The sequence below is a fragment of the Pelodiscus sinensis genome, chromosome 18 (genome assembly GCF_052426305.1).
Source record: "Pelodiscus sinensis isolate ZL-2025 chromosome 18, ASM5242630v1, whole genome shotgun sequence".
Classification (NCBI taxonomy): Eukaryota; Metazoa; Chordata; order Testudines; family Trionychidae; genus Pelodiscus; species Pelodiscus sinensis.
In genome coordinates, this window is record NC_143069.1 from 1,840,882 (window position 1) to 1,860,675 (window position 19,794).

Consider the following 19,794-nt stretch of genomic DNA (forward strand, 5'->3'; position numbering starts at 1 on the left):
GTATGGGGAGGGCCGGCGTGGGGCCGGGGAGTATGGGGAGGGGCCGGCGTGGGGCCAGGGCGTATGGGGAGGGCAGGCGTGGGGCCGGGGAGTATGGGGAGGGGCCGGCGTGGGGCCGGGGTGTATGGGGAGGGCAGGCGTGGGGCCGGGGAGTATGGGGAGGGGCCGGCGTGGGGCCAGGGTGTATGGGGAGGGCAGGCGTGGGGCCGGGGAGTATGGGGAGGGGCCGGCGTGGGGCCAGGGTGTATGGGGAGGGGCCGGCGTGGGGCCGGGGTGTATGGGGAGGGCCGGCGTGGGGCCGGGGTGTATGGGGAGGGGCGGCGTGGGGCCGGGGAGTATGGGGAGGGGCCGGCGTGGGGCCAGGGTGTATGGGGAGGGCCGGCGTGGGGCCGGGGTGTATGGGGAGGGCCGGCGTGGGGCCGGGGTGTATGGGGAGGGGCCGGCGTGGGGCCGGGGTGCATGGGGAGGGCAGGCGTGGGCCGGGGTGTATGGGGAGGGGCCGGCATGGAACCGGGGTGTATGGGGAGGGCCGGCGTGGCTGCAGGGTGCACGGGGAGGGCCGGCGTGGGGCCTGGGTGCACGGGGAGGGCCGGCGTGGGGGTGGGATGCACGGGGAGGGCCGGCGTGGCTGCGGGGTGCATGGGGAGGGCTGGCGTGGGGCCAGGGTGCACGGGGAGGGCTGGCGTGGGGGTGGGGTGCACGGGGAGGGCCGGTGTGGCTGCGGGGTGCACGGGGAGGGCTGGCGTGGGGCCGGGGTGCACGGGGAGGGCCGGCGTGGGGCCTGGGTGCACGGGGAGGGCTGGCGTGGGATGCACGGGGAGGGCCGGCGTGGGGCCGGGGTGCACAGGGAGGGCCGGCGTGGGGGTGGGGTGCACGGGGAGGGCCGGCGTGGGGCCGGGGTGCACGGGGACGGCCGGCGTGGGGCCGGGGTGCACGGGGAGGGCCGGCGTGGGGCCGGGGTGCATGGGGAGGGCAGGCGTGGGGGTGGGGTGCACGGGGAGGGCAGGCGTGGGGGTGGGGTGCACGGGGAGGGGCCGGCGTGGGGCCGGGGTGCATGGGGAGGGCAGGCGTGGGGGTGGGGTGCACGGGGAGGGCCGGCGTGGGGCCGGGGTGCATGGGGAGGGCAGGCGTGGGGGTGGGGTGCAGGGGGAGGGCCGGCGTGGGGCCGGGGTGCATGGGGAGGGCAGGCGTGGGGCCGGGGTGCATGGGGAGGGCAGGCATGGGGGTGGGGTCCACGGGGAGGGCAGGCGTGGGGGTGGGGTGTATGGGGAGGGCCGGCGTGGGGCCGGGGTGTATGGGGAGGGCCGGCGTGGAGGTGGGGTGTATGGGGGAGGGGCCGGCGTGGGGCCGGGGTGCACGGGGAGGGGCCGGCGTGGGGGTGGGGTGTATGGGGAGGGCCGGCGTGGGGCCGGGGTGTATGGGGAGGGCCGGCGTGGGGCTGGGGTGCACGGGGAGGGGCCGGCGTGGGGCCGGGGTACACGGGGAGGGGCCGGCGTGGGGCCTGGGTGCACGGGGAGGGCCGGCGTGGGGGTGGGATGCACGGGGAGGGCCGGCGTGGCTGCGGGGTGCATGGGGAGGGCTGGCGTGGGGCCAGGGTGCACGGGGAGGGCTGGCGTGGGGGTGGGATGCACGGGGAGGGCCGGCGTGGCTGCAGGGTGCACGGGGAGGGCCGGCGTGGGGCCTGGGTGCACGGGGAGGGCCAGCGTGGGGGTGGGATGCACGGGGAGGGCCGGCGTGGCTGCGGGGTGCATGGGGAGGGCTGGCGTGGGGCCAGGGTGCACGGGGAGGGCTGGCGTGGGGGTGGGATGCACGGGGAGGGCCGGCGTGGCTGCGGGGTGCACGGGGAGGGCAGGCGTGGGGGTGGGGTGCACGGGGAGGGCCGGTGTGGCTGCGGGGTGCACGGGGAGGGCTGGCGTGGGGCCGGGGTGCACGGGGAGCGCCGGCGTGGGGCCTGGGTGCACGGGGAGGGCTGGCGTGGGGGTGGGATGCACGGGGAGGGCCGGCGTGGGGGTGGGATGCACGGGGAGGGCCGGCGTGGGGCTGGGGTGTATGGGGAGGGCCGGCGTGGGGCCGGGGAGTATGGGGAGGGGCCGGCGTGGGGCCAGGGTGTATGGGGAGGGGCCGGCGTGGGGCCGGGGAGTATGGGGAGGGGCCGGCGTGGGGCCAGGGCGTATGGGGAGGGCAGGCGTGGGGCCGGGGAGTATGGGGAGGGGCCGGCGTGGGGCCGGGGTGTATGGGGAGGGCAGGCGTGGGGCCGGGGAGTATGGGGAGGGGCCGGCGTGGGGCCAGGGTGTATGGGGAGGGCAGGCGTGGGGCCGGGGAGTATGGGGAGGGGCCGGCGTGGGGCCAGGGTGTATGGGGAGGGGCCGGCGTGGGGCCGGGGTGTATGGGGAGGGCCGGCGTGGGGCCGGGGTGTATGGGGAGGGGCGGCGTGGGGCCGGGGAGTATGGGGAGGGGCCGGCGTGGGGCCAGGGTGTATGGGGAGGGCCGGCGTGGGGCCGGGGTGTATGGGGAGGGGCCGGCGTGGGGCCGGGGTGTATGGGGAGGGGCCGGCGTGGGGCCGGGGTGCATGGGGAGGGCAGGCGTGGGCCGGGGTGTATGGGGAGGGGCCGGCATGGAACCGGGGTGTATGGGGAGGGCCGGCGTGGCTGCAGGGTGCACGGGGAGGGCCGGCGTGGGGCCTGGGTGCACGGGGAGGGTCGGCGTGGGGGTGGGATGCACGGGGAGGGCCGGCGTGGCTGCGGGGTGCATGGGGAGGGCTGGCGTGGGGCCAGGGTGCACGGGGAGGGCTGGCGTGGGGGTGGGGTGCACGGGGAGGGCCGGGGTGTGGCTGCGGGGTGCACGGGGAGGGCTGGCGTGGGGCCGGGGTGCACGGGGAGGGCCGGCGTGGGGCCTGGGTGCACGGGGAGGGCTGGCGTGGGGCCGGGGTGCACGGGGAGGGCCGGCGTGGGGCCTGGGTGCACGGGGAGGGCTGGCGTGGGGCCGGGGTGCACGGGGAGGGCTGGCGTGGGGCCGGGGTGCACGGGGAGGGCTGGCGTGGGGCCGGGGTGCACGGGGAGGGCCGGCGTGGGGCCTGGGTGCACGGGGAGGGCTGGCGTGGGGGTGGGATGCACGGGGAGGGCCGGCGTGGGGCCGGGGTGCACAGGGAGGGCCGGCGTGGGGGTGGGGTGCACGGGGAGGGCCGGCGTGGGGCCGGGGTGCACGGGGACGGCCGGCGTGGGGCCGGGGTGCACGGGGAGGGGCCGGCGTGGGGCCGGGGTGCATGGGGAGGGCAGGCGTGGGGGTGGGGTGCACGGGGAGGGCAGGCGTGGGGGTGGGGTGCACGGGGAGGGGCCGGCGTGGGGCCGGGGTGCATGGGGAGGGCAGGCGTGGGGCCGGGGTGCATGGGGAGGGCAGGCATGGGGGTGGGGTCCACGGGGAGGGCAGGCGTGGGGGTGGGGTGTATGGGGAGGGGCCGGCGTGGGGCCGGGGTGTATGGGGGAGGGCCGGCGTGGAGGTGGGTGTATGGGGAGGGGCCGGCGTGGGGCCGGGGTGCACGGGGAGGGGCCGGCGTGGGGGTGGGGGTGTATGGGGAGGGGCCGGCGTGGGGCCAGGGTGTATGGGGAGGGCCGGCGTGGGGCTGGGGTGCACGGGGAGGGGCCGGCGTGGGGCCGGGGTACACGGGGAGGGGCCGGCGTGGGGCCTGGGTGCACGGGGAGGGCCGGCGTGGGGGTGGGATGCACGGGGAGGGCCGGCGTGGCTGCGGGGTGCATGGGGAGGGCTGGCGTGGGGCCAGGGTGCACGGGGAGGGCTGGCGTGGGGGTGGGATGCACGGGGAGGGCCGGCGTGGCTGCAGGGTGCACGGGGAGGGCCGGCGTGGGGCCTGGGTGCACGGGAGGGCTGGCGTGGGGCCAGGGTGCACGGGGAGGGCTGGCGTGGGGGTGGGATGCACGGGGAGGGGCGGCGTGGCTGCGGGGTGCACGGGGAGGGCAGGCGTGGGGGTGGGGTGCACGGGGAGGGCCGGCGTGGGGGTGGGGTGCACGGGGAGGGCCGGTGTGGCTGCGGGGTGCACGGGGAGGGCTGGCGTGGGGCCGGGGTGCACGGGGAGCGCCGGCGTGGGGCCTGGGTGCACGGGGAGGGCTGGCGTGGGGGTGGGATGCACGGGGAGGGCCGGCGTGGGGCTGGGGTGTATGGGGAGGGCCGGCGTGGGGCCGGGGTGCACAGGGAGGGCCGGCGTGGGGGTGGGGTGCATGGGGAGGGCCGGCGTGGGGCCGGGGTGCACGGGGACGGCCGGCGTGGGGCCGGGGTGCACGGGGAGGGCCGGCGTGGGGCCGGGGTGCATGGGGAGGGCAGGCGTGGGGGTGGGGTGCACGGGGAGGGCCGGCGTGGGGCCGGGGTGCATGGGGAGGGCAGGCGTGGGGCCGGGGTGCATGGGGAGGGCAGGCATGGGGGTGGGGTCCACGGGGAGGGCAGGCGTGGGGGTGGGGTGCACTGGGAGGGGCCGGCGTGGGGCCGGGGTGTATGGGGAGGGGCCGGCGTGGGGCCGGGGTGTATGGGGAGGGGCCGGCGTGGGGGTGGGGTGCACGGGGAGGGCCGGCGTGGGGGTGGGGTGCACGGGGAGGGCCGGCGTGGGGGTGGGGTGCATGGGGAGGGCCGGCGTGGGGGTGGGGTGCATGGGGAGGGCCGGCGTGGGGGTGGGGGTGCATGGGGAGGGCCGGCGTGGGGGTGGGGTGCATGGGGAGGGCCGGCGTGGGGGTGGGGTGCACTGGGAGGGCCGGCGTGGGGGTGGGGTGCACGGGGAGGGCCGGCGTGGGGGTGGGGTGCACGGGGAGGGCCGGCGTGGGGCCGGGGTGCACGGGGAGGGGCCGGCGTGGGGGTGGGGTGCATGGGGAGGGCCGGCGTGGGGGTGGGGTGCATGGGGAGGGCCGGCGTGGGGGTGGGGTGCACTGGGAGGGCCGGCGTGGGGCTGCCCAGACCTCGGCCGAGCTCCTGCGGTTCGGGGCGTGTCTGCCCGGGGCCCCCAGTGGAACCAGCCTGGCCGTGGGGCGCGGGGGCCAGAACCAGGCTGTGGGGGGCCGCACGCCCCCGGCAGCGCCCCTGCGCAGGGGGCAGGGGGAATGGCAGCCAGCGGGGGAGGGGTAACGCCGGGGTAAACGGGTAACAAGCCGGTTCCCAAGGGCACCTTCCTGTTTCACTATTAGCTGGAGGCAGCGTGAGCCGGTGTGAGCTGCACCCGCCCGACGGGCCCTGATCTCGGGGGGTCTGGGGGCGCCCGGCCCGACGGGCCCTGATCTCGGGGGGTCTGGGGACGCCCGGCCCGACGGGCCCTGATCTCGGGGGGTCTGGGGGCGCCCGGCCCGACGGGCCCCGATCTCGGGGGGTCTGGGGGACGCCCGGCCCGACGGGCCCTGATCTCGGGGGGTTGGGGGTGCCCGGCCCGACGGGCCCTGATCTCGGGGGGTCTGGGGGCGCCCGGCCCGACGGGCCCTGATCTCGGGGGGGTCTGGGGGCGCCCGGCCCGACGGGCCCTGATCTCGGGGGGTCTGGGGGCGCCCGGCCCGACGGGCCCTGATCTCGGGGGGTCTGGGGGCGCCCGGCCCGACGGGCCCTGATCTCGGGGGGTCTGGGGGTGCCCGGCCCGACGGGCCCTGATCTCGGGGGGTCTGGGGGCGCCCGGCCCGACGGGCCCTGATCTCGGGGGGTCTGGGGGGCGCCCGGCCCGACGGGCCCTGATCTCGGGGGGGTCTGGGGACGCCCGGCCCGACGGGCCCTGATCTCGGGGGTCTGGGGGCGCCCGGCCCGACGGGCCCTGATCTCGGGGGGGTCTGGGGGCGCCCGGCTCGACGGGCCCTGATCTCGGGGGGTCTGGGGGGGCCCGGCCCGACGGGCCCTGATCTCGGGGGGGTCTGGGGGCTCCCGGCCCGACGGGCCCTGATCTCGGGGGGTCTGGGGGCGCCCGGCCCGACGGGCCCTGATCTCGGGGGGTCTGGGGGCGCCCGGCCCGACGGGCCCCTGATCTCGGGGGGGGTCTGGGGGCCCCGGCCCGACGGGCCCTGATCTCGGGGGGTCTGGGGGGCGCCCGGCCCGACGGGCCCTGATCTCGGGGGGTCTGGGGGCGCCCGGCCCGACGGGCCCTGATCTCGGGGGGTCTGGGGGCGCCCGGCCCGACGGGCCCTGATCTCGGGGGGGTCTGGGGGCGCCCGGCCCGACGGGCCCTGATCTCGGGGGTCTGGGGGCGCCCGGCCCGACGGGCCCTGATCTCGGGGGGGTCTGAGGCGCCCGGCCCGACGGGCCCCGATCTCGGGGGGTCTGGGGGGCGCCCGGCCCCAGGGGGCCGCCATCTGGTCTCATTACCCCACGGCGCTGGGGGGCAGAGCGGCCCTGCCGTAAAGGGCTGTGGGTGGGGACCCGTGGGCTGGACAATGCGGCTGATAAGGAACCAGGATCGTATCTCGCTTGTGCTGGGCTGTGCCCACAGGGATGGGCCGGGAGGCAGCGCGAGACCTTCCCGGCCCCCACCAGCTCCACGGGCATCTTACACGTAGGGAAACTGAGGCACAGAGCGAGGCCACAAATTGCCTCCAGTCACTGGCAGGGCTGGAATGGAACCCAGGGGTCCTGGTGCCCAGCCCCCCTGCTCTAACCACTAATCCCCACTCCCCTCCCGTAAAGCCGGTCGGGAGGGGGCGGGGGGGAGGAGGCCTGACGTGCCCAATAAAAGCTGCACTGTTTGGTCAGGGGAGGGGCGGCCAGGCCGGCTGGGGCCTTGGGGTTTTAACATTAACCTCCAGGAGAGCGGCTGGGGGAGGGGCACAGCAGGAGGCGTCCCCCTCCCCTTCCCCCGCTGGCCTGGCAGAGCTGCCATTGGAAGGGGAGGGGAGCCATCCGCCTCCCGCCAGGGGACGTGGGGGGTCCTTGTGATCAGAGCTGAGACTGGGGCTGCTTGGGGGGATCCTGAACCAAGCAGGCGAGTCGTCCCTTCTCCTCCGAGCTGAGGCAGGATCACGGCCTCCGTTTAACAGATGGGGAAACTGAGGCACAGAGCCAGGGCGAGAACCCAGGGGTTCTGGCTTCCAACCCGCTCTCACCACTAGCCCTCGTGCAGCCAGGGAGAGATGCCAGGAGTCGTGGCTCCCAGTGGCTGTGGCAGACCCAGCGGCCCTGGGGCCGTGCCCCTGGGTCCGTCTGCAGCCGCGAGCAGCGGGGGCCCGTTGTGCTCTGGTCCCCACGGGGGCGGGTGCTGATGGACACCCGGCAGGATGTGTCATGCCCCAGGCTGGCGCCAAGGCAGCTCCGTCTGGGGGGGCCGCACCCCACGTTCTGCCTCCTCTCCCTGGGCCTGGCTGGTGCCCCCTGGGGGCTGCCCCACACACCCGCTGACTCTGTCAGCCTCTGGTGATCCCGGGACGCCTCGTAACCAGGGAGCTCCACTGCCCCGGGGCGGGGTCACAAAGCAAAGACCCCCCAGCCCCAGAATGTAATATGGGGGTGAGAACCCAGGGAAGGGGGGAGGGGCTGGGGGCCCGGACTCCTGGCTCCATTTCACAGACGTGCCCGGGCGTAAGGGAGGGGCTGGCGCTAGCTGTGCCCTGGGACACATGCTGCCCATCCCCCACCGATCTGCCTGGGCGAGGGGCTGCGAGGGAAAGGGCCAGGTTCCAGTGGGGTAAATGGGGGTCACCCTCTGGCCCTGGAGTCAGTGGGATGGACCCCCAAGGGTGTAAATCGGCACAAGTGCACAGGAAGCAGCGTGTAACAGCACAGGTGCACGGCCAGAGGGGTGTGACTCAGCACAGGCGCACGGGATGAGGGGTGTGACTCAGCACAGGTGCACGGCCAGAGGGGTGTGACTCAGCACAGGCACAGGGGATGAGGGGTGTGACTCAGCACAGGTGCAGGGCCAGAGGGGTGTGACTCAGCACAGGCACACGGGATGAGGGGTGTGACTCAGCACAGGTGCACAGGAAGGCCATGTCTAGACTGCAGGCTTCTTTCGAAAGAGCAATCCGCTTTTTCGAAAGAGAGCACCCAGCGAGTTTGGATGCTCTCTTTCGAGGAAGCCCTATTTACATTGAAGAACGCCTTCTTTTGAAAGAGGAACTTTCGAAAGAAGGCGTTCTTCCTCGTGAAACGAGGTTTACCGCCATCGAATGAAAAGCTGCGTTCTTTCGAAATTATTTCGAAAGAACGCGGCTTGAGTCTGGACGCAGGGGAAGTTCTTTCGAAAAAAGGCTACTTTTTTCGAAAGAACCCCTGAGTCTGGACACAGCCGAAGAGAGGTGTAACTCAGAACAGGCACATGGGAAGAGGGGTGTAACTCTGTACAGTCGTACAGGAAGGGGGTGAAACTCTACAGGTGCACAGGAAGAGGGGTGTAACTCAGAACAGGCACACGGCAAGAGGGGTGTAACGCTGCACAGGCGCACGGGAAGAGGGGTGTAACGCTGCACAGGCGCACGGGAAGAGGGCTGTAACTCAGAACAGGTGCACTGGTGTCCAGGCAGCGCCTGGGCTCTCCTCCCAGGCCGCCCCGGTCCGAGTGGTGGCCCAGGGCCGGTTTGGGGACGTGAAGCCCTCGTGGGGGGGGGGGGGGCTGGCGACCCAGCTCTGTCGTCACAGGTCTGGCCCCACAGATGGAGGGCAGTGCAGGCCCAGGGACGCCAGGCGGGACGTGGCCTCTTCCCACCCACGGGGCTGGGCCAGCAGAGCCAGGCCGGGACAGCCCCCCCCGCCTTCCTGCAGGGCCTGGCCCAGCTGTGCACATCTGCCCAGATGTTCCCCTTGCATCAGCCCGTAGCCCCGGGCAGCGCTGAGGCCGGCTCCACCCAGCTGGGCTTGTGTGCGGGGCGGCTCCGAACAGGGCAGCTTCTCTGGGTCTGGGCGGCGCCTGGTCTCGGCCGGGGTCGGGGGTCGCGCTGCAGCCCCCGGTCGTGGGGTGTCGACTCCCCTCCAAGCGAGAGGAGCTGGGGGCGCCCCTGGGGCGAGGGACAGCATCTGCCCTGCCCACTGGCCCCAGCCCCTCCCGCCAGGCAGGGGGGGGCACGGAGTCCCCTTGCCCCCCCCCCGGCGAAGGGACCGTGGCGGGCGTGCGTCAGCTGGAAAAACCCGCCACGGCCCAGCTGCATTCCCGAGCGGTGAGGGGGCCGCCTGGCAGGAGGAATTTCCTGCCTGGGTTCGGGCTGGGGAGGCCGGGCCCTGTTCAGAGGATCGCTATTTGCTTCCCCCGCCGGCGGTGGCTTGTTTTTCACTGCGCGGCCCCAGCCTGGCCGGGGGACAGGAGCCATGCGGCCAGCCGCCCCGAAGGGCTGAGTCACTCCCTGCTCCGTGGGGCCGCCCTCCAGCGCCGGCCAGCTCCACCCACGTGCCCATCGGCAGCGGGGCTGGGCTGATGGGGGAGCCATGGGGCTCTGGCGCCCCGACCGGGTCCTGCCGCCGAACGGGCTGGGCCGTGAGCAGCACAGCCGAGACCTGCAAACTCAGCGCGCCCGCCGCAGAGCTCCACGGTCAGCGCCGAGCCAGCGTGGCGGAGGGCGCTGGGCCCTGCCCGCTGCACGGATGCTGCGGGCACCGAGGGATGCCTGGCTCGGTCTGAGCTCCGGGGGCAGAGACTGTCTCTCACCGTGCGTGGGCAGCACCCGGCCCGACGTGCCCTGATCTCGGCCGGAGTTTGGGGGCGCCCGGCCCGACGGGCCCTGATCTCGGCCGGGGTCTGGGGGCGCCCGGCCCGACGGGCCCTGATCTCAGCCGGAGTTTGGGGGCGCCCGGCCCGATGGGCCCTGATCTTGGCCGGGATTTGGGGGCGCCCGGCCCGACGGGCCCTGAGCTCGGCCGGGGTTTGGGGGGCGCCCGGCCCAATGGGGCCCTGGTCTCAGCTGGAGTCTGGGGGCGCCCGGCCCGATGGGCCCTGATCTCAGCCGGAGTTTGGGGGCGCCCGGCCCAATGGGGCCCTGGTCTCAGCCGGAGTCTGGGGGTGCCCGGCCCCGGGGCCCTGATCTCGGCTGGGGACCTGGCAGTGGAATTGCCGACTGGGAATCCTGCCGTGCCGGGGAAGGAGGTGTCAGTGGGTCCCTGGAGTTGCACTGACACGCCTGTGGCACCCCAGAAATCCGAGGTTTTTCATCTCTGCTGCTGGGTCCCCCCTCCCGCGGGAGCAGCCTGTACCCGGCTTGCCGAGGGGAGAGACCGGCCCGGATCCCCGAGGGTTCCCGTAATCTTCAGGGGTCGGCTCGAGCCCGTTTGCCTGTCCTCTGCCGTCCGGCGGCAAATGAGAATATTCACGGGGGCTCTTGCAGCCGGCGCTGGAATGTGACACCTCGTTCCAGTAAGGACGAACTGGAGCAGGACTGTCATTTTCATGGGGAAATGACGCCGCCCCAGCTCAGGACCCTCTGCGGCGCCGTGGGGCTGGGTGCAGGGTGGGGACGCTGTTTCTCTCGGCACCGTCTGTCTGTCCCACTGGACCTGCTGGCGTCTGTCCCGCGGGCGCACACGCTGCCCCTTGGTCTCACTGCCCGCCAGGGCTCTGGGGGCGGGATTCCCTCCGGGGCCAGGCGCTACGGCGGCTCTGTGGCGGCCTGGGGGCCTGCTGGCACCGTCTCCCCTTGCTCCACTTCCCCACTGACTCCCGTGGTCCAGCGCCAGGCCCTGCCGGCTGGGACCTGCCCCCGGCGCCGTGGCCTACTTACGCCTCCTGCCTCCGGCCCGGGGCTGGGCGGGGTCCCTGGGATTCCCCCGGCAGCCGCCTGCCTCGGGGATTAGATCCAGGCTCTGCTGAGGCGGGTGGCAGCCGCCCCGGGCGCTCTCCCGGCCGGCCGCGCCGATGGACGGCTCGCGGCAGCCCCAGCCCCTGGGGATCCATCGGGGCTACCTGCGGAAATACGGTGAGCGCCCGCCGGCCGCGCCGTTCCCTTTCCCCGCCCACCGGGGGGCCGAGAGCCGCCTGCCTGCCCGGGGGCCAGGGCCCAGCGGACTAAGGGGAGCATGGGGGGCTGCCCCTCCCCAGCCCTGCTGCAGTGGGGAGAGGCACTTTGCCTAGCCCCGGGGGGGGGGAGGGGGGAGGGCCGGGGGCAGCCCCCCAAAGCCCTCAGCCTCGGCTCCACCCCAGAGCCCCAGAGCCGGCCCCCCACCCACCAGGGCCCTCACCCACCTTCCAAACCCTGCTCTGCCCCTTCCCTGAGCCCCAGAGCCGCCCCCTCCCACTAGGGCCCTCGCCCCCTTCCCTGAGCCCCAGAGCCGCCCCCTCCCACCAGGGCCCTCGCCCCCTTCCCTCAGCCCCAGAGCCGCCCCCTCCCACTAGGGCCCTCGCCCCCTTCCCTGAGCCCCAGAGCCGCCCCCTCCCACTAGGGCCCTCGCCCCCTTCCCTGAGCCCCAGAGCCGCCCCCTCCCACTAGGGCCCTCGCCCCCTTCCCTGAGCCCCAGAGCCGCCCCCTCCCACTAGGGCCCTCGCCCCCTTCCCTGAGCCCCAGAGCCGCCCCTCCCACTAGGGCCCTCGCCCCCTTCCCTCAGCCCCAGAGCCGCCCCCTCCCACTAGGGCCCTCGCCCCCTTCCCTGAGCCCCAGCCCTGCCCCCTCCCAGCCCCAGGGCCCTCGCCCCCTTCCCTCAGCCCCAGAGCCGCCCCCTCCCACTAGGGCCCTCGCCCCCTTCCCTGAGCCCCAGCCCTGCCCCCTCCCACTAGGGCCCTCGCCCCCTTCCCTCAGCCCCAGAGCCGCCCCTCCCACTAGGGCCCTCACCCCCTTCCCTGAGCCCCAGAGCCGCCCCCTCCCACCAGGGCCCTCGCCCCCTTCCCTGAGCCCCAGAGCCGCCCCCTCCCACTAGGGCCCTCGCCCCCTTCCCTGAGCCCCAGCCCTGCCCCTAACACTCTGGCCCAGCCCTGAGCCCCCTCCCCCACCCTGAGCCCCTCCTCCCCGGCCCTGCCCCCCCCCGTAGTAGCGCACCTAATTCCCCTCACCCCAGGGGTGAAATGGGGGGTCCGGCGGGGGCGGATGCTGGCGCTGCCGGGGGCCCAGCATGTCTCCGGGCGAATCCGACGCGTTCCCTGATGGGGGCCCCAGGGTGGGGTCCGTCCCCTCGCCCGGCCCCGTGGAGCCCAGCCCGGTACGGTGCCCCCAGCCGCCCGCCCGCAGCCCCTGCCCGCCACGCTGAGCCGGGGGTTCCGCTGGGGCTCAGGGCCCGGCCCCACATCTCTGGGGAGCGGGGCCCCTTGGGGACCCCCCGGCTTTTCGGGAAGGCCTGCCGGCGCCTCGCTGCCCGCGGGATTTAGCACGTGCCCCCCTCCGGCGGGATTAGCGGGGCCGCCCGCGAGCGACTGCTAATCCCCAAGCGGCTACGCCAGTGTAATCCGGGTTTCATCCGCCCGGGGGGGCTGCCCAGGGCTCTCGTGCCGGGGGGGGGGGGGAGTCACTGGGGCAAGAGGCTCTGCTCCGCCCCACAGCTGGGTGCTGGAGGGATGCTCCCAGGACCTTTAGACATGCCCAGCCTCTGGCTGCTCCCACGCGTGCTCCGTGGGGCGGGGGCAGGGAATAGCCACAGCACAGTGGGGGCGGGAGGTGCCAGCTGAGGGGGCAGAGCCGGGAGCCAGGACTCCTGGGGTCTGTGCCCAGCTCTGGGAGGGGAGTGGGGTCTAGCGGTTAGAGCAGGGGGCTGGGAGCCAGGACTCCTGGGGTCTGTGCCCAGCTCTGGGAGGGGAGTGGGGTCTAGCGGTTAGAGCAGGGGGCTGGGAGCCAGGACTCCTGGGGTCTGTGCCCAGCTCTGGGAGGGGAGTGGGGTCTAGCGGTTAGAGCAGGGAGGCTGTTGGAGCCAGGACTCCTGGGTCCTCTACCTACCTGTGAGCAGGGTGTGGGGGCTAGTGGTTAGAGCAGGGGGCTGGGAGCCAGGACTCCTGGGGTCTCCCCCCAGCTGTGAATAGGGAGCAGTGTCCAGTGGTTAGAGCAGCTGGCAGCGGCCAGGCGGGAGGAGACCCTGCGGTGACGCTGGGGCCTGGCTCCTCTACCTCGCAGGCGGCTTTCTCTTCAAGCAGTGGAAGGAGAAGTTCCTCCTAGTGGCGGACGGGAGCCTGCTGATCTGCCGGGACGCTCAGTCCCCGGCCGAGCTGGGCATCTCGCTGGGCACCAGCTGCCAGGCCATCCTGGAGGGCAGGGAGATGGGCAGCCTGCCCCGACTGCCGCTGGGCGCCCAACGGGACTCCTGCCTGGGCCTGCGGCTCACGGACGGCAGGTGCCTGCTGCTGCTGGCCCCCGACAGCCAGGAGTGCAGGTGAGGTCCAGCCATGCCCCGTGGCCCCTAACTGCCGCGTGTGGCTCCTAGCCATGTCCCAGGGCTCCTAGCCACGTCCCCTGGCCCCTACTCACACCACATGGCTCCTAGCCACGTCCCAGGGCTCCTAGCCATGTCCCCTGGCCCCTACTCACACCACATGGCTCCTAGCCACGTCCCAGGGCTCCTAGCCACGTCCCCTGGCCCCTACTCACACCACATGGCTCCTAGCCATGTCCCGTGGCTCCTACTCACACCACATGGCTCCTAGCCATGTCCCGTGGCTCCTACTCATGCCACATGCCTCCTAGCCACGTCCCAGGGCTCCTAGCCACGTCCCCTGGCCCCTACTCACACCACATGGCTCCTAGCCACGTCCCAGGGCTCCTAGCCACGTCCCCTGGCCCCTACTCACACCACATGGCTCCTAGCCACGTCCCAGGGCTCCTAGCCACGTCCCCTGGCCCCTACTCACACCACATGGCTCCTAGCCACGTCCCAGGGCTCCTAGCCACGTCCCCTGGCCCCTACTCACACCACATGGCTCCTAGCCACGTCCCAGGGCTCCTAGCCATGTCCCCTGGCCCCTACTCACACCACATGGCTCCTAGCCACGTCCCAGGGCTCCTAGCCATGTCCCCTGGCCCCTACTCACACCACATGGCTCCTAGCCACGTCCCAGGGCTCCTAGCCATGTTCCCTGGCCCCTACTCACACCACATGGCTCCTAGCCATGTCCCAGGGCTCCTAGCCATGTCCCCTGGCCCCTACTCACACCACATGGCTCCTAGCCACGTCCCCTGGCCCCTACTCATGCCACATGACTCCTAGCCACGTCCGAGGGCTCCTAGCCATGTCCCCTGGCCCCTACTCACACCACATGGCTCCTAGCCACGTCCCAGGGCTCCTAGCCATGTCCCGTGGCCCCTACTCACACCACATGGCTCCGAGCCACGTCCCCTGGCCCCTATTCATGCCACATGACTCCTAGCCACGTCCGAGGGCTCCTAGCCATGTCCCCTGGCCCCTACTCACACCACATGGCTCCTAGCCACGTCCCAGGGCTCCTAGCCATGTCCCGTGGCCCCTACTCACACCACATGGCTCCTAGCCATGTCCCCTGGCCCCTACTCACACCACATGGCTCCTAGCCATGTCCCGTGGCTCCTACTCATGCCACATGCCTCCTAGCCATGTCCCAGGGCTCCTAGCCACGTCCCCTGGCCCCTACTCTCACCACATGGCTCCTAGCCACGTCCCAGGGCTCCTAGCCACGTCCCCTGGCCCCTACTCACACCACATGGCTCCTAGCCACGTCCCCTGGCCCCTACTCACACCACATGACTCCTAGCCACGTCCCAGGGCTCCTAGCCACGTCCCAGGGCTCCTAGCCATGTCCCCTGGCCCCTACTCACACCACATGGCTCCTAGCCATGTCCCAGGGCTCCTAGCCACGTCCTGTGGCTCCTAGCTGCCCCCCAGAGGTCCCCCATGGGGGCCCCTCTGCCTGGCCTGGCCACGCAGGCAGTGGCTGGCGGGAGCTGTGGGGTGGCTCGGTGGGGCTATCGATGCCAGGGGCTGGCGGCGGCCGGCACTAATCGGCGTTTCCCTCTCTCCTCCCCGCTGCAGACAGTGGCTCAGCATCCTGCGCAAAGTCAAAGAGGTGAGAGGAGGCTCCGCCCGCCCCCCGGGGGTTTCCCGCTGCCGGGGTCCGTGGCTGGGGGACCGGACGCAGCTCAGCCCTGGTAGCTCCGAGAGCAGCTCGGCTTTGCTCCGGGCACCCGTCTGGGCCTGATTCAGAGCTGCTGCTGGGGAGGGACCAGTTCTCTGTGAATCTCCCCCTCCCGGCTGCCGTGGGGCTGGCACAAGGGGCCTGCCCCTCTCCCCCGCTCCCAGAGGGGGCAGAGCGGGGCGTGGCAGGAGCACACTGCCCTGTGGCTGTTCCCTGCCCCCCCGGCCCGTAGGGGGCAGAGTGGGACGTGGCCAGATCACACTGCCCTGTGGCTGTTCCCTGCCCCCCCGGCCCGTAGGGGGCAGAGTGGGACGTGGCCAGAGCACACTGCCCTGTGGCTGTTCCCTGCCCCCCCGGCCCGTAGGGGGCAGAGTGGGACGTGGCCGGAGCACACTGCCCTGTGGCTGTTCCCTGCCCCCCCGGCCCGTAGGGGGCAGAGTGGGACGTGGCCGGAGCACACTGCCCTGTGGCTGTTCCCTGCCCCCCCAGCCCGTAGGGGGCAGAGCGGGACGTGGCCAGAGCACACTGCCCTGTGGCTGTTCCCTGCTCCCCCGGCCTGTAGGGGGCAGAGTGGGGCGTGGCCGGAGCACACTGCCCTGTGGCTGTTCCCTGCCCCCCCAGCCCGTAGGGGGCAGAGCGGGACGTGGCCAGAGCACACTGCCCTGTGGCTGTGCCCTGCTCCCCCGGCCTGTAGGGGGCAGAGTGGGGCGTGGCCGGAGCACACTGCCCTGTGGCTGTTCCCTGCCCCCCCAGCCCGTAGGGGGCAGAGCGGGACGTGGCCGGAGCACACTGCCTTGTGGCTGTTCCCTGCCCCCTGCCATGGGGGTGGAATGTGGGTCCCAGCAGCCCGGGGCTCCCACAGGGGTGCTGACAGTGGGGCCCGTTGTTTCCCGTGGCCCCGTGGCCTCTGGCGGGCCCCTGGAGGGCCCCTGGCTCTTGCTGGCTGCGGGCGCTGCCGGGGCAGTGCTGGGCGCCAGCCGCTCCAGTCCCAGGCAGGGCCCCCCAGGTACTTGGCTCCTGGTGACCGATCGGGCCCTCGCGGGGGCCGGGGGGGGGATCCTGGAAGACACTGACCCATGTGCCCCCCCCGGGTCCTGCTTCTGCCCTGCCTGGATCTGCCCCCGCAGGGCCCTTCCCCTTGTTCCCGGTGACTGAGCCGGCGTCTCTCCGGACAGAGCTTCTCCCCGGCGGCCCCGGCCCGGGGCATCGGCTCCCCCGCCAGGAGGTGCTGCTGGAAAGAGGCGGGAGGCGGAGGCTGTCCTGGCCCGGAGAGCAGAGCAGGTACGGGGGGGACCCAGTCACTGGGCTGTCCCCGCCCCCCCCAGAGCCACCATCTGGGCTCCAGCCGTGCCGCTGGCCGTCCTGCCCGGCGAGGCTTGCTCCCAGCCTCCTGGAATCCCGCCCGGTGCCGGAGCCACGGTGCCTGGCTCCGATGCCGCTCAGGTCTGGTCCACACCTCAGTGCAGTGGCTCCGATTCTGGCCTAGCTTAGACCTGATCCTCATCAATGTCCGGTAAGCCTGGTGTAAACCGCAGAGACTCCTTTTTTTTTTTTTGCACCAGATTCACTTCGCGTTCCGCTGCTGTGTAGACGCAATCGGGTGCAAATCAGGAGTAGCTCGACGGTGGGTAGAATTACAGTAGGGCTGCAAGACTCCAGCGGAGGCGTGGCCTGGCCACACAGCGTAGGCGACATCACTGCCTTAGCCAGGGCTTGGGAACGTCCCTCGGCTGGTGGACAGTCACCGCGCCCCCGTCCCCAGTGCGGACACGGCTGTTGCAGCAGAACGCTTCCATGGACCCCGAGTCACGTGCAGCAGCCTCTGTGCAAAGCCAATCAGACAAAGCTCTTTCTTCCCCATAGTACGCAAAGGGGGAAACTGAGGCACGCAGCGACGGGGAAGTGACTGAGTCACTGACAGCGCTGGGAACGAACCCAGGGCCCCCCAGCTCCTCAGCCAGGGCGTTAGAGCTAGCGCACAAGGGTACCCAGGGCTTGGAGCTGCCCTATTGACCCCTCTTCTGCCCCCTTTCTGCCCCAGCCCCCAGGAGCATCCCGTGCAAGGAGACCTGCTCGCCCCGTTGCCTGCGCCACGGATCCCAGATGCACGCGGGGGTGAAGGCTGCCTGCCTGCTGATGGGGGGAGCCGCAGCCGGCCCCACTGTGGGCTACATGGTGACCTCGGCCACGGCCGGCCGGCCGGGGGAGACGCACCCCCCCGACTTCAAAGAACTGGGGTACCACCCGGCCGCCTGCGACGCGGAGGCCTCCCAGTTCGAGATGCTGGATTACGAAGGGCTGGACCAGGACTTCGACGGGCTGGATTTCGGGGGGTTTGCTTTCTAGGCACACGTGGCCCCCCCGGTCCCCCCAGATTTAAAGGGCTACACAGACGGAGAGGGAGCTCACCGCTGGCTTCATGTCCTCAGAAACCAGCCACCTCCCACAGGTCCCCCCACCGTGCCCCTCATGGCGTGTCCCACCCACCCAGTGGGTCAGGTCTCGACTCGCACCCTTCCAGTGTGGCAGCAGCAGTGGTAGGTTGGTATCCTTTAGGCGGAGCGGCCCCGCCAGGGTGGCCTGAAACGGGCTAGGCGAGGCCGGTGAGGCAGGGAGTGCCACGGCCGAGCTGGGGGAAGAGAGAAGTGAGGCCCCTGGATGCAAAGCAGGGTGAAAGGTGCCCACCCCTGGGTCCCGCACCCAGCTCTGCCGGGCAGGGCAGGGCAGGGCGGGCGGGCGTCTGGCGATCAGCAAGGTGTTGCTTTGCATCGCTCCGGGCACCGCGTCCGACTGGCCTTCCGGCTGCTCGAGTTCGGCATGTGTCCCAGCTGCCGTGGCTTGAATCCGGCCCTTCATTTCGTGCCCCCCCCCCCCAGTGTTAACCGGGGCAACTCAGGGCAGGATAACCCCCCAGAGGTGCATGACACTGCAGACCACCCCTAGGTGGTCTTTGCTCGGCGCGGGGAGGCTGAACAGGGGCCCCTGGATCCCGAGCCCTTCTCCCCAAGGACGCGCGTCACACGTACCTGCTGGTGAATCGTCAGCTCGCTGAGGCAGGCCGCCGCCTGGGAAACTGAGGCACAGAGCGTCCCGGGGGCTTGGCAGCTGAGGGCCTCGCGCCGCTGGGACAGGGCTGTGAGAAAGCCGCAGGGCCTGTTGCTGGGCAGCATGCGGCTGGAGGGGGGGCGTGGGAGGCTCCGTTCCGTGGCAGGGCTGTGGCCACGCTTCGGCTTTTACTGGGGAGGGGGGGTTATTCACCTTGCGCTGTTGCATGAGTTCTACTGTCCTGTAGTAACCCCGGCGGTGTGCCTCAGTTTCCCTGGGCGCTGTGCAGGGCCTAGATGGGGCTGGGAATTTTGGTACCTGAGCCCGGGGGGTGGGCGGGAGAGGGCCAAGTGACACCTTTTCCCAGGAAGCACAGAAGAGGCTGGAGGAGGGGCCTGGGGGAGGGGAGGGGGCTGGGAGTGGGGCAGTCTGGGCTGGCTTGGGGGGCAGGGCCCGGGCTCCGAGGCTGCCCCTGGTCCTTGTGCTGACAAGTCTGTGCTATCCCCTGAGCAATAAACCTCCTGTGCTCCTGCGGCTGGGAGTCTGCTTGGGGGGGGGGGCAGACCCCAGGGACTTCGGGGACCCCCCCAAAGCACCAGGTTGCGCGAGTTCGCAGCCGGACGCCGCGGGGCCCGCAGGCCGGGGCAGTAGCAGACTGGGGCGCTACCCACTAGCCCACACAGCCTGTGGGGACCCACCGCCAGAGCCCTGCCAAGGGGCATCAGACCAGACCGCCCGGCCATTTCTCACTGGCCCTGCCGAGGGGAGGGGAGAGGACGGGAGGTCGGGGGGGAGAACATGGCGGGGGGGAGGAGGACGGGAGGTCGGGGAGGAGAACATGGCGGGGGACGGGACGGGGGGGAGAACAGAGCGGGCGGGGGGGGGAGAACATGGGGGGGGAGGACGGGACGGGGGGGAGAACAGAGCAGGCGGGGGGGAGAACATGGGGGGGGACGGGGCGGGGGGGAGAACAGAGCAGGCGGGGGGGAGAACATGGCGGGGGACGGGACGGGGGGGAGAACAGGCGGGCGGGGGGGGGAGAAGAGCAGGGGGGGGGAGGACGGGACGGGGGGGAGAACAGAGCAGGCGGGGGGGGACATGGACGGGGCGGGGGGGAGAACAGAGCAGGCGGGGGGGAGGACGGGGCGGGGGACGGGACGGGACGGGGGGGAGGACGGGAGGGAGAACATGGCGGGGGGGGAGGGGCGGGGGGAGAACAGAGCAGGCGGGGGGGAGGACGGGGCGGCGGAGGGGGGAGAACAGAGCAGGCGGGGGGGGAGGACGGGGCGGGGGGGTAGAACAGAGCAGGCGGGGGGGAGGACGGGGCGGGGGGCAGGACATGGAGGGGGGGTAGAACAGAGCAGGCGGGGGGGGCCCGCTCCGAGCAGGCGAGGTGCGTTTGCAGAGCCCGCGGCTGGCGACCCGCGCAGCGTCCGGCGGCCTCGGGGCGGGCGGGGCCGGGTGTGGAGGCCGAAGTGCCTCGACTCCTCACCCCGCCCCTCCCTCCCCACAGGGCTGTCCCGCCCCCGCCCGCTCGGTCTGTCTGTCTGTCTGTCCCCACCTCCATCTGTCTCTGGCCTGCCCTGCGTGTGCCCAGAGCTGTGCCCATGCCGCCCGGGTCTCGCTGGGGCCACGGAGGGGCCTCTGGGTCCCGGCGCCTCCCTCTCTCGGGGGCTCTTTGCCAGGGCTTGGCTGAATCCTTTGCCCCAGACGCGCCCAGCAGACCCGGCCCGGCCCCTGTGCCGAGGCAGGGCCGGTGGGTTTCCCCCGGTTGTGCTCCGCCCGGC

At 73.0% G+C, this 19,794-nt stretch overlaps 1 protein-coding gene across 1 annotated transcript; it reads left to right on the forward strand.

The window, feature by feature from the left end:
• The first annotated feature begins 9,068 nt into the window (after positions 1-9,068).
• On the forward strand, positions 9,069-18,328 carry LOC142823883 (uncharacterized). Its single transcript, XM_075915596.2, has 5 exons — positions 9,069-10,859; positions 12,975-13,230; positions 14,860-14,893; positions 16,138-16,243; positions 17,004-18,328. The coding sequence occupies exons 1-5, from the start codon at positions 10,799-10,801 to the stop codon at positions 17,306-17,308; spliced, it is 762 nt and encodes a 253-aa protein (XP_075771711.1). The 5' UTR covers positions 9,069-10,798; the 3' UTR covers positions 17,309-18,328.
• The last annotated feature ends 1,466 nt before the right edge of the window (positions 18,329-19,794 follow it).